The 13,843-nt window shown below is 34.8% G+C and overlaps 1 protein-coding gene across 1 annotated transcript in view; it reads left to right on the forward strand.

Moving 5' to 3' along the window:
• Positions 1-108: 108 nt before the first annotated feature.
• dennd6aa (DENN/MADD domain containing 6Aa) overlaps positions 109-13,843 on the forward strand; it is a 44,017-nt gene continuing 30,282 nt past the window's right edge. The window contains exons 1-4 of the mRNA XM_056467751.1: positions 109-417; positions 2,340-2,378; positions 2,488-2,530; positions 13,254-13,366. Coding sequence (XP_056323726.1) covers positions 202-417; positions 2,340-2,378; positions 2,488-2,530; positions 13,254-13,366 — 411 coding nt within the window. The 5' untranslated portion in view covers positions 109-201. The remainder of the gene's footprint in view (positions 418-2,339; positions 2,379-2,487; positions 2,531-13,253; positions 13,367-13,843) is intronic.

The raw sequence follows: 13,843 nt of genomic DNA on the forward strand, positions 1-13,843 counted from the left end.
TATATTCCAACATATCAAGGAAAACGTCTCTGTGGCTGCGTGCACGCTCCCGCACAAATCCTCACTTATGACGTAACCACGCGGTGCTCACATGCCCCGCCTCTTTCATCCTGGGCTTGTTTGTATTTACAGCACAAGTTCCTCCAGCTTTCATCAATAAACCGAGCCTGAATCCACCTGGACCGAACTGAAGGTGTCACCATGGCCTTTCAGGGGTCCGAGGGACTGGAAGAACAGCTCGAGGAGCCGGAAGACACCCTGAGAGTCTCTCCGGCGGAGGAAATGCCTGTCGACGGGCCTCCAGCAGTGGGGGACCCCGAACCCGAGCCGTTACTTTTACCGTGGGACCGTTTCTCCTCCTGGCTACATTGCATCTGCGTGGTCGGCTTCGATCTGGAGCTCGGACAAGCTGTGGAGGTAAAGCAGTATTTTTACTTCCTTTTTACGGAGTCTTTTTACTCCTTTCTGCTAGGTTGTCATCTTTGAGTTAGCCTGCTAGCCGGATAAATGTGGAAGTCAATGGGAAACCTGCTAGCATCAGTTGCTAACACAAACAGTTGAGTCATCAAAATGTATTGTATATAAAACACTAGGGCTGCATGATTTGGAGCTCGGACAAGCTGTGGAGGTACATCAGTGTTTTAGTCTTTTTTTGCTAGGTTGTCATCTTTGAGTTAGCCAGCTAGCCTGCTAACTGTATGGAAGTCAACAGGAAGCCTGCTAGCGTCAGTTGCTAACACAAACAGTTGAGTCATCAAAAAGTATTGTATATAGAACATTAGGGTGCACGATGTTGAGGTAAAGTTGGTTTTATATTCACACGTTCTCCTTAATAATATAATTGTTGTGTTGTATTGATATGAGTATAATGTTGCTTAATGATTTAAGTAGCTCTATTCGGAAAAAGTCCATGAGTTTACATGGGGTGATCAAGTCTTTTAATATGCAGAAATCATCTGCATGTGAAAAAATACATGTATACGATAGAGGAAAAGTAAAAGTTAAAATAAACAGTGCTTTATTGTTTTCTAACAGGGGGGTCTAACAGTATTCAAATACAAAAATGTAACAATCAATCATAAAATAAGTTGGTCATCATTCTATAAACTTATACAATACTATTTAATAATATCTTTAATAAATAATCTAATCCTGCCATGTGGCTATCGTGGATACACACATTGGCATATTGATGCTCAAACTAAAATTTGTTCACCCCCATAAAACATGATCATAATTAATCATGTGTATCTTTTAATTAATAAAACAATTATATATGTATGTATATATATATATATATATATATATATATATATATATATATATATATATATATATATATATATATATATCCAGCTAATTATAGTTTGTTTGAATTAAACTTTGTTTGATTTTATATATATATATATATATATATATATATATATATATATATATATATATATATATATATATATATATAAAATCAAACAAAGTGCTCAGGGGTAGCTTAAATAAAGTATCAGTGCTCTTTGGGTAAGGGATTCATCAAATTAAATAGCAAAAATCAGTCCATGGCACTCGAAAAATATTTAAAAACCTTTATTCACATGGCTATTCCTTAAAACTAAGCTTTTCCACATTTATCGAGTGCCTTGGACTGACTTTTGCTAATTATATATATTATACTAAGCGTATCTGAATAAATGAGCACAAATGTTTGTATGTGCTGATGCTACAGTTTGGTGTAAGTGCAGTTTTATTGTAAAGCGTTTGTGATCAATATTGAATGCAAGCAGTCAGTACATCTGAAACGTTTGAGCTTTAGAATATTTGTGCCACCATGATGTAACTTGCTGTTTACCATGGTAAAGCTTGTTTGCACGGTAAAGCCAATTGTAAATGGTGCTTAGTGTTGCCACTAAACACATTAGTCTAATCACACTGAGTTTCTAAGCACAGGGTTTCCACAGGGTCTTAAATCTAAATAACTGAAGTTTAAATATAACTTTTAAGCCTTAAAATTGTATATTAACATAAGTATTTTATTCTAGGTCTGCTTAATTCTATCTCAAATAATAATTTTAATGCTTCCACAGTGCTTTAATGTATTTTTTTATTCAATGGTGTTTTTTTTTAGCTGATTCCAATATAATTAGCTGGATTGTGACTGCAAATGAGACCAACATTGTGATATTAGTCTTAAATTTCTTTCATTATGGTCTTAAAGTTTTAAATTTAACTGTTAAACCTGCAGAAAGCCACCTGTAAGTATCTTAGCAGTGAATCTGTGACTTGCATGTGCCATTTGTGCATTAAAAAGATACTGTTTTCTCACATTTTCTTTGTTATGCTTGCAGGTGATTTATCCACACCACTCCAAACTCACAGAAAAAGAGGTAAAAAAACATGATTCATTTATATTAACATGTTATTTTATATAACGATGATTAAACATTGAATTCAAATGTTCAATTATTGAGTGTAATAATGTTTCTCTCATTTCAGAAAACAAGTATATGCTACCTGTCATTCCCAGACTCCAATTCAGGTAAATTTAAAAAGGCTTTATGGTTCTTCATCTGTAGGTTGTAAATCATGTTTGATCACACTGTTAATGCTGAACTCTAATGGAAAGGAAGTTTATTCACTGATGATGTCAGAACTGTGTAGTTCAGATATGAACATTGATCAGTAAGCATCTTCATATTTGATACTGCAAATATACAAAATTCCATCATCATCTATTCAATTTTATTATTTTTTTTTTTTTTACTTCAGAGGTTTATTTTTTGTTGAACACATAAGCAGATATTTTGAAGAATGTGGAAAACCAGTAGCCATTGACTTCCACAGTTTTTTATGATTGTCAATGGTTACCGGTTTCCAACATTTTTTAAAATATCTTCTTTTGTGCTCAACAGAAAAAAAGAAACTCATAAATGTTTGGAACCAATTAGAGCAGCACGATACTGGGAAAATATGCGATATGTGCTGTGGTTGTTGAGTATTATGACAACAATATTTCTTCCAACATAACACTTTCTCTAAGGAAAAGGTATTTTAAGGATAATTTATATAATAAACACGTAATAGGTATATTCTGATTTAACTAAAATAAATTCAGGCAAAAAATGTCAAGGCTCAGACTTTTAGACTTATAAACAGCATGAGTAATGGAATACCTCAGCAGATATTCAGAATCAGAATCAGAAAGAGCTTTATTGCCAGGTATGTTGAATTTGTTTTGGTGACAGAGCTTCTACAGTGCAACAGCATTACAGAGACAGGACAAAACACAGATAATAAATATATAAAAAAAAAAATAGAAGTAAATAGTGAATGCAAATTGACAAGTGTATGTACAGGTATATTACTATATACAACGTTATATGTGCAGCTGTTATGTGCAAATTGGCATGTAAAGTGTGTTGTTAAATAAGTGTATATGTGTGTAAAAGTGTATAGCAAGTAGTGATGTTGGTTCCACAATTATTATCATCAAGTGTTCTTGAGATGGATTGCCTGAGGGAAGAAACTGTTTCTGTGTCGGGCTGTTCTGGTGCGCAGTGCTCTGTAGCGTCGACCAGAAGGTAAAAGTTCAAAGAGGCAGTGTGCTGGGTGTGAGGGGTCCAGAGTGATTTTGGCAGCCCTTCTGCTCGCTCTGGATAAGTACAGTTCTTGGGGAGTAGGAAGGGTTGTACCAGTGATTCGCTCAGCAGTCCGAACTATTCGACGTAGTCTTTGGAGATCGTATTCTGATTCTTATTAGCTGTTGTCAGTTTCCTCTCTTTTCTCCAGCTACAGTAGTAGGATTTTTTTTAGCTGTAGGTTCACCTTTATGCAGCTCTAGCCAATAGCAGAACAGCACCTATTAGGGAGGCGGGGATAAAGATAGTAAAGTCCCATCTGATGGGTTAAACTTGAATAAACAAACCATCATGCAATGCACAAATGTTTGGGACATAAAATAAATGGAGTTTATTACAATACATTTAGCTCTGCAGTACAGATATTGCATATACCCTTTAAACAACAAATGTTACTTTAACTTATTTCAAATAAGTTTTTTTAAAGTTATACAACCTTTAACTTCATATTTTTAGTCAGGTTGGTTGATATTAAATAAGATGGCAAAAAAGTTAATTTGATTCAACAACATAGTTTAAGGCAGCTAATTGTTTTTTGCAGTATTATTGCTATAATGATAATTTTTCGATATATTATGCAGTCCTAAACATGTTTTACTCTCCCTTGACTGGTTTTAGGGCTGCATAATATATTGAAAAATTATCATTATCACGGTAATACTGTAAAAAAAAAATCTTGGTACATTAATAATCAGAATTTAAATGCATTTCTAAAACCTGACATCTGTATTTGAGTTTTATCAGAGCTCAAATTGTCTGTGTTGTGATTAAGCAGTTCAGTTATAGTGTGTGACCTGTGTTTTCCAGCGGTTATGGTTTGATCTAGAGGTCTGTAATTCATCTGAGTGAGTACTATGACCCGTGTGTGTTTCGCTAATGTGTGTGGGACGAGAGCTCGACATTCTCCCTCCGGCAACACTGCATGCATATTCAGAAAGCAGCTCACAGCGTGGGTTGTGGAGTACTATGGGACTCCTCTGTATTATAGATATTAATGGACCCTCACTGACTGAGAAGGACAATATTGTGGTTTAATATTAGTAGTTGCTTCGTAACAGTAAATAATTTTTGCTTGGGTTGCTATTATTAATGGATAAGATGCATATTAATGAATCACACTTTTGACCTTTGGTTGAGATGTTCCCAACATCCTGTAAAAACAGCTTGCTAGGAGATTTTTAAAAGACACCTTGCTCATTTATTTTATTCAAAAAAGATATATTATTTTGCATCACCATTTCACCATCTTTGATCATTTTTGTAGTTTTTTTTAAATAAATTAAAAATGATTAAAATAATTTTTGGTTTATTTATTTATTAAATTATTTTATTTTATATATTCCATAAATATTATTATATGTATTTTTTATTACATGATTTTATTTTTTATATATTGTATAAATGTTATTCTATTTTTATTTGTTTTATTTATTTATTTATTTTCCTACATGGCAATACTAAGATTGAATTATTGCAGAAAATGCACGGATGCATAAATACAAATGACCTGAAAATTCGAAATAATTATTCAGAACATATTCAAAAATATTCTTCTGTGCAAATAAAATGTTAAATATTTATTTCCTTGCATAATAAATTTTAAGACATGCAAATGACCAAAACTTTAATAAATATTTATATATTGGCGGTTACATGTTTCAACTGATTATACAGTTGATAATAATAATAATAATTATTATATTGGTTTTCATCTCTGTATATTTGTTTTCTGTATATTAGATTGGGTCCTGAGGAAAAAAATAATTATTCAGCAATCCATTTGTCAGGTTTTTGTAATTTTCAAATATAATATAGATTTACATGATCATTTATGATGCTATCTATTGTATTACTTATATTAAAACTGAGCTTTGCAGAGCAACAAATGTGTACAACTAGAAAGCGGGCGGTATATGATGCAATAATCGTTTATCTCGATTAATTTATTTATTTTTTTTTAATTGTTAGAAGCCAAAATCGAAACCGAATTTTTGATTAATTTCACAGCCCTAGCATATACATTAGATTAGTCAGTAACCAAGACAAACCTGGAGCTAATCTAAGAAAAAACTGAACGTCTCAGTCCAAAAATGAATATGTTGGGGAAAAATATTAAACACAATTTTAATAAACAGGAAATATCCAGGGAAAGTTAAAAAATAGGAATTTAATATAGTTTTTTGTAGCTTGTATTTTTTTTTTTTTGCAGTAAGTTTGAATTTTAATGTATTGTTTTCTATGCCTATTTCAAATGTTAGATGGCCAAACTCTTATTTTAAAGAGCCCATATTATACATGAAATAGGGTCATATTTAGGTTGTAAGGGTCTCCAACAACAGTCTAATATGCATGCAAGGTCAAACAACACTTTCATGGTCTTATAATCTGCATTTATTTTTACCTAATTATCCCGGCGACTCCCATATGAATCGTTCAGCGGTTCATTTGTTTCCAAACCCCTCCTCAGCGCGAAGCTAATCTACGCTGATTGAACCGATGACAGCCTGCTGCGATTGGTCGACACGGACAAGGCTTCAGCGCGAGACAGAGTGAAATGCCCAGCAGATAATCAACAATATAAAAGTAGTCACAGTGCACACACGCTTTATAGTGGATTTTGGCTGCCAGTGGGTGAATGTAAACACAGACGATGGACTGGAAAATACTGACGACTATTTTATCAAGCAAAAAGTCCAAGAACTGGCGAGGAGATCTCCTAGCCCGTCACAGTCTACTTGCTCTTTTCACACACACACACACACACACACACACACACACACACAGGGCCGGCGAGTCCATAGAGGACACCTAGGGCAGCAGAATAGAGGGCGCGGCGCTCAGTTATATCCGCCAATACACTTACAGATTTAAGCCTTAGCTGGATATTTCACTTCACTTAGAACTGTGTTACACACAACATGGAAGGGCATTTTCAAAAACCCATAATATGGGCTCTTTAATGGATATAATTGTTACATAATCTGTTTTGTTTAAATGCCCTAAATAAATTGTCTATATTCACAGAGAAATAGATAAAAATAAATATTGATTTTCAAAAGGGGACATACTCATTTATGCTGGGCACTGTGTGTAAAATAAATAAAACTGGAAGAATTAATCCTTTAAAAATCATTACCTAAGTAGTCTGCTGGACCACAGCTACAATTCTATGTTTGTATTTTATACTAAATGCACCCCAAGCAAACTTATGCAGCATTTGTCAGTAATGGAGCAGTCAGTATCAGCTTTGTTTAAAAACAGCATCTCTGATCTTCTTCACGCAAACTCAGCTCTGTGTGTGAATGTAGTTTAGTCTAAACTTGGGTTATTAATAGCGATGAGGTGCGAGGAGGTACAGGATTTGAAGATTACAGCACAGTCCTGTTAATGGCTTTGTAAACACACAGCCGGGTTTATTCTGGATGTGTGCGTTTGTGGCGTTCACTGCAGAGAGTCTCCTGGTGTGATATTGATCCTGTTCTCATCTTTCTGAAACTAGAGATCCTGATGTATGAGCAGACATCCTATCCCATCGTTCTACACGCTTCAGCTCTCGTACAATATAGTACACTGTCTCGCAGGATGTTGACAGCGCAAATGTGTATCATATTTTGTAAACTAGTAGTTTTATTATAAAGAGGTCTAGTTCTGGAAATCTGATTGGATGAGTAATATTTAAAGGGCGCCTATTATGCAAAGCTCACTTTGATAAGGGGTCTAAACACAGTTGTGTATCAGCAGTGTGTGAATATAACCAACTGCTAATGGTAAATTATTTAATTCTGTTTTTATAAAACACTTCACTCATCTGCAGAAACACTTTGATTGACATTCTCCCTTTATATGTGTCATCAGAGGGGGAAAGCCCCGCTCGTTAGAGACCCATTAGTAAAAATGTATATGTTAGGGAGAAATATAAATAAATAAAACATTTAAAAAGAGCAAAAATCAAGAGGAAACAAATAATATATAAAATTTGTTGAAATTTTTCATTCATTCATTTTATTTTCGGCTTAGTCTTTATATTAATCAGGGGTCGCCACCGTGGAATGAACCGCCAACTTATCCAGCATATGTTTTACACAGCGGATGCCCTTCCACATGCAACCCATCACTGGGAAACACTCATACACTCTCATTCACACACACACACATGCACTACGGACAATTTTAGCTTACCCAATTCACCTGTACCACATATCTTTGGACTTGTGGGGGGAACCGGAGCACCTGGAGGTAACCCACGCTAACATGGGGGAACATGCAAACTCCACACAGAAATGCCAACTGGCCCAGCCGAGGCTCGAACCAGCGACATTCTTGCTGTGAGGCAACAGCACTACGTACTGCGCCACCGTGTTTCCTGTTGAAATTTTTTGGAGTTTGTAACTTTTTGCAATATTTCGCGTGAATTTAGATATATTATCTTTCTATTTCTAAAGATGTTTGATGGCTAAATTATTATTTTGTTAAATGTATCATTTTATTAACTTTTCTTGTTCAAATGCATCAATATTAATTCAGTGAGAAATGGATAACAATATTCATTATCAAAATGGGGTGTACTAATTTTTGCTGAACACTGTGTATATACACTACCTGACAAAAGTCTTGTCGTGGATCTCAGTTGTAAGATCATGGTTTGGGGTTACATTCAGTATTGGGCATACGAGCGATCTGCAGAGTGGACAGCAACATCAACAGCCTGAGGTATCAAGACATTTGTGCTGCCCATTACATTACAAACCACAGGAGAGGGCAAATTCTTCAGCAGGATAGCGCTCCTCATACTTCAGCCTCCACATCAAAGCTCCTCAAAGCAAAGAAGGTCAAGGTGCTCCATGATTGGCCAGCCCAGTCACCAGAAATGAACATTATTGATGTCTGGGGTAAGATGTAGGAGGAGGCATTGAAGATGAACACAAAGACTCTTGATGAACTCTGGGAGTCCTGCAAGAAGGCTTTCTTTGCCATTCCAGATGACTTTATTAATCAGTGATTTGAGTCATTGCAGAGATGTATGGATGCAGTCCTCCAAGCTCATGATGGAGTCAGACACAATATTCATTCTGTTTCCACTGCAGCATGAGCACATATTCAATACTGGACATTATTGAAGGTTCAGTGATGAGACTTTTGTCTAAGCAGAGTCAGACCTTACTGTCCTAATTAAGTAATTAAAAATCAAGACATGATCATATTTTATTTTGGTCAAATAAGCATAATCTAGAGGCCTTTGCCTTTCATATAAGCCACTTCTGATACCAAATGATCAACTAGAAGTCAAGTTATTATTTGTTGTTCCTAAAACTTTGGTAGAAGACGTTTCTCAGGAAGTGTATATATATATTTCTCTACTGAGTGATGTTGTAGAAAATCCAGATGTATAGTATTTAAACCCAATCTGACATGTGGCTAGGCATGGGACGATAAGCGTTTTCAAGGTATCCTGCGGTTTGGAAAAGTCAAGGTTTTAAAACTGACAACATTTTCTGCGATACTGTTCATACAGTATATATAAGATTCCAGCAGAAAAGATCAATTTGTTTTCTTTTAAATTGTACAGAAATCTGTGTTTTTGAAACTAACAAAAACAGCAGAAGTCAATGATTTATTAGAATTATTTAGCCTGACATGTTTACTGTTCCAAAATATTTTAAGTGTTTCTGAAAATAAAATATATTGTGTTCAAATGGGGAAAAAGTGTTTTTTTTTTTACCCAGACATTTAAAAAGAATATATTTTAGAGCAGTAAACACATGAAACCATGATATTTTCATCCAAGGTTATCATACCGTCAGGATCCCGGCCCATGCCTACATGTAGCTCTTGCTGTTTCACAAGAGGACGTCCAGTTCTCAGTGCATGATTCATTGTTGCAGTGATTGGCCATTGTATTGTTTTGTAAATCACTCTGATCTCTGACTTCAGTCTCTGTGGGTCAGGCTGGGCATATGGAAGTTTCTGCTGTGTGTTTTGCATCCTCTGTCGCATGCTGTGGGTGAAGCGATCTGCTCACGCCATTAGAAAAGCATGCTGGTTGCTGTGGAAACACGCTTCTTGCCTCCCAATCTAGTGTGAAGAAGTGTGTGTCTGTGTGTGTTGTGACATTATTACACATTGTTCAGTCTCTGCAATCATACTAATGGCTCAAGAGTGTGTTGTGCTTCTACAACAAATGATCAGAACAAGTTACACATGGAAATATATTTTGAGTAGGAAAAAAACTTAGTATTTTTTTTTTGTTAAACAAGAAAGTAATTCCATGTTTTTTCTCATCTCTTCTGAAGCTGAAACAATAATATAAACATGTTCATTAATATAAACATCTGAAAACAGGCCACTTTTTTGTTTTTTAAAACCAATCATAGTTTGTTTAATAGTTCACTGTATGCTATGAACAGCCGTATAAGAGAAGGAGATAACTACGTGACATTAATGTTATGCGTGAACTTTGTATACAGCCAGAGTTTGGGGATTTTATTTCCGCACGCCCAAGAGTTTAAATAGCTTTAAACGTTTAATTAAATACTAAAATAGCTTCACGTGGAAAAAACTAAACAGCACAAAAACGGTTGACCTATCAAAATAAACCACATGCCATATAATAAAGCTGCATCAATGCATATTTCCTGCCAGTCCTGTGTAAACTGCGGCAAGCAGAGTTTTTTTTTATTATTTTGTATTTATTTATATCGTGAGCTGGCGGAGAGAAAGAAGCATTTGAAGTAGTATAAACGCTGCCCCAGCGCAACTGTGTATATTGTTAATGAAATGACCATATTTAGCTATGATGCATGTCTGCATTTATGTATTTATTGTTGTATTTATTTATTGTTTATTGTTAATATATTGTCATTGCCTGTACTGTAAGAAGGTCTATGTATTTTTCATTGTTCATACTGTATTTTCTGTTTCTAAATAATAATAATACACTTTAAAGAAATGCTTAAAGAGCCCATATTATGGGTTTTTGAAAATGCTCTTCCATATAGTGTGTAACACAGCTCTAAGTGAAGTGAAATATCCAGCTAAGGCTTAAATCTGTAAGTGTACAGTGTTTAAAACTATTGATTCATCTATAAAAGAGTCGACTCATAGTGCTTCAAACGAGTCGTCTTGATAACGAGTCATTAGGTGTTTCGTGATGACGCGGCTACGAAACACAAGTGCTTCGAGTGCTTCTGGAAACTACATGCTTACAAAGAAGACTTCATCAGTTTGTTTTGTATTATTCGCGGATATAACTGAGGACGCAGGTGGTGAGGGAGGTGTCGCCGACGCCGCTATGGACGCGCCGGCCCTGTGTGTGTGTGTGTGTGTGTGAAAAGAGCAGGTTGACTGTGATGGGCTAGGAGATCTCCTCGCCAGTTCTTGGACTTTTTGCTTAATAAAATAGTCGTCGGTATTTTCTAGTCCATCGTCTGTATTTACATTCACCCACTGGCAGCCAAAATCCACTATAAAGCGTGTGTGCACTGTGACTACTTTTATATTGTTGATTATCTGCTGGGCAGTCTCGCGCTGAAGCCTTGTCCGTGTCGACCAATCGCAGCAGGCTGTCATCGGTCCAATCAGCGCAGATTAGCTTCGCGCTGAGGAGGGGTTTGGGAACAAATGAGTCACTGAACGATTCATATGGGAGTCGCTGGGATAATTAGGTAAAAATAAATGCAGATTATAAGACCATCAAAGTGTTTTTTGACCTTGCATGCATATTAGACTGTTGTTGGAGACCCTTACAACCTAAATATGACCCTATTTCATGTATAATATGGGCTCTTTAATATTAACCTTAAGTTTCTGTTACTGTATTAAAACTAAGATAAAGGTATCAGATCTTTAGTGGTTTAAAGTGATCTGATAAATTGGAGTTATACTGTTATTCCCCTCTAACGGAACATATACCGTACGTCACATTTGAGAAATCTAAATCACAATAACTTAAGATTTTTAATACAGACACTGAAAAATTATCACCTTAGAATTGAGAAGCTTTTGTTTTCTATGTTCAAGTAAAATAAAAACGTATATTATTATGTTCCCAATCCAAATGAAAAAAATCTTATTACTCAGTATCTGAAAATATGGACTTATATGGTGCTTCGTCTGAATTATAAATATTAAATTTAAGGAAATCGATCATTTTTAAGTGGTCTCTTCACATTTTCCAGCAATATATTGGTCAAACTATTTATATCTGTCTTTCCATTTGTTTAATCAAATTATATTCTATATGAGCAAGCATGTGTATTTGTCTTCTTGTTGCCTCTCAGACGTGCATTCAGCAGGATTAGCCCTTAAATGTTGTGTAAACGCTGCTTTTAATAGACTAGTAAAGGGTTAACAGAGAGGATGAGGTAATCCATCAGTCATGGCCTGTAGATAGAGTCCGTAATCCGTTTTCACACTCGCACAAACCACCTTCCTTGTTCCTTGTGGCCCACACATCACTGTATGCAGAAAAATTTGAAAAGAAGAAAATGCATAAACATGACTGTCCTAATCTGAACTGTGCGCTCCGTTCAGGAGTCTTCAAGTTATGAGTCAGATCAGATGATATGATGGTTATAGAATAATGGCCAAATGGTTACTTAACTTTAAGGTGTTGAATCTGTTGTTAATTATTTGTGAAGTACATTTTCAGCTCTGTATATGCATTTATTTATTTATTTAATTATTTATTTATTTAGTTTTTAATTATTGATTTATTATTTATTTATTATTTATTTATTTAATCTATATTTTTGATATTGTTATATTATTTTTTTCATTTATTTTAAAATATTTTTTACTTAATTAATATTTTGTATTTATATTGTTTTTTTCTTTCAATAAATATTATATTTAATTTGATTTATTTATTATTGATTCATTTATATATTTTTATGATTTATTTTATTTAAATTGATTTATTGTTTAAATATTTTTTTCATTTATTATTTTTATATTAATTTTGTTTTATATTGTTTTTTTTCTTTTTTATAATTATTGTATTTAATTTTATTGGTGGTTATATTTATTATTATTATTATTATTATTAATATTAATATTACTTTTTCTATTAAAAAATAATGTCTTCTCAATAGTAAAATAAAAGATGGGAATGTAAGTCAAATTAATTGCTTTAGTGCATTTTAAAATTAAGGCACCAGACTGGCCTTCGTTTGAGATGATGCAGAACACAAGATTTTTGCAGCCTAAATATTGTGGCTGAAGTTAATAAATCAGATTTGTTTTGGGTAAAAACACCTGCTGTCCTTGATTTAGTGCAATCAAGTTTGCTATTTGTAGTTAAACATGTAGATAAACATGTCTGTGTGTGTGTGTGCTTGGGCATGTGTGCGTTTGTGCATTTGTCTGTGTGTGTGTGTGTGATTGTGTTTATTTGTGTGTGTATTTGGGTCTTTGCTTATGTTTGTTTGTTGTGTGTGTTTATTTGTTTGTGTGTGTGCGTGGTCATGTGTGCGTTTATGTGTTTGACTGTGTGTGTGATTTGTGTATGTGTGTGTTTATTTGCGTGTGTTTTTATCTGTTTGTTTATGTGTGTGTTTGTGTGCATGTGCATCTGTATGCGTATGTGTGTTTTTGCTTGTGTGTTTATGTGTTTGTTTGTGTGCGCAGGTTGTCTCGGGGACACACAGTTCTGCTTCCGTTTCCGGCAGGCCACAGGCAGGAAGTCGTCACTCGGATGTTTCCTCGAACACTTTGACCGGGATGCGCCAGTGTGTCTAAAGGTCAGTGTTAAAGAAAAGACACAAAAATGACATTACACTGACATCAGATGTAATTGTTGATATTTATTTTACTAGTGGGCGCAGAGCACTGTTTGGGGGAAAAGTTAGTTTTATAGATAATACATACATAAACAGTTGAAGTCAAAATTATTACACTTTTTTTTTCCAAATATTTACCAAGTGATGTTTAACAAATGAAGGGCATTTTTCTAGGGATGTTAAAATTAATCGTTTCTTCGGTGCACCGCGATGCAGACGCGGATAATTCAGTATCGGTTCAGTAATAGATCATAACTGGTTAATACCTACTGACGTCATTTATCTCCATACACTGTAAAATATATGGACGGAGTATCCGTGACGTCACCCATAGGTTTCTGAAGAGCGCAAAAGAAGCTACAAGTAGGCGCGGCCAACCGTCGCCATTTTGTTCGCGCGTCATCGCACCCACGGCGGGATACCAAACAAGGGCAAAGA

Source organism: Danio aesculapii, chromosome 11 (genome assembly GCF_903798145.1).
Source record: "Danio aesculapii chromosome 11, fDanAes4.1, whole genome shotgun sequence".
Classification (NCBI taxonomy): domain Eukaryota; kingdom Metazoa; phylum Chordata; class Actinopteri; order Cypriniformes; family Danionidae; genus Danio; species Danio aesculapii.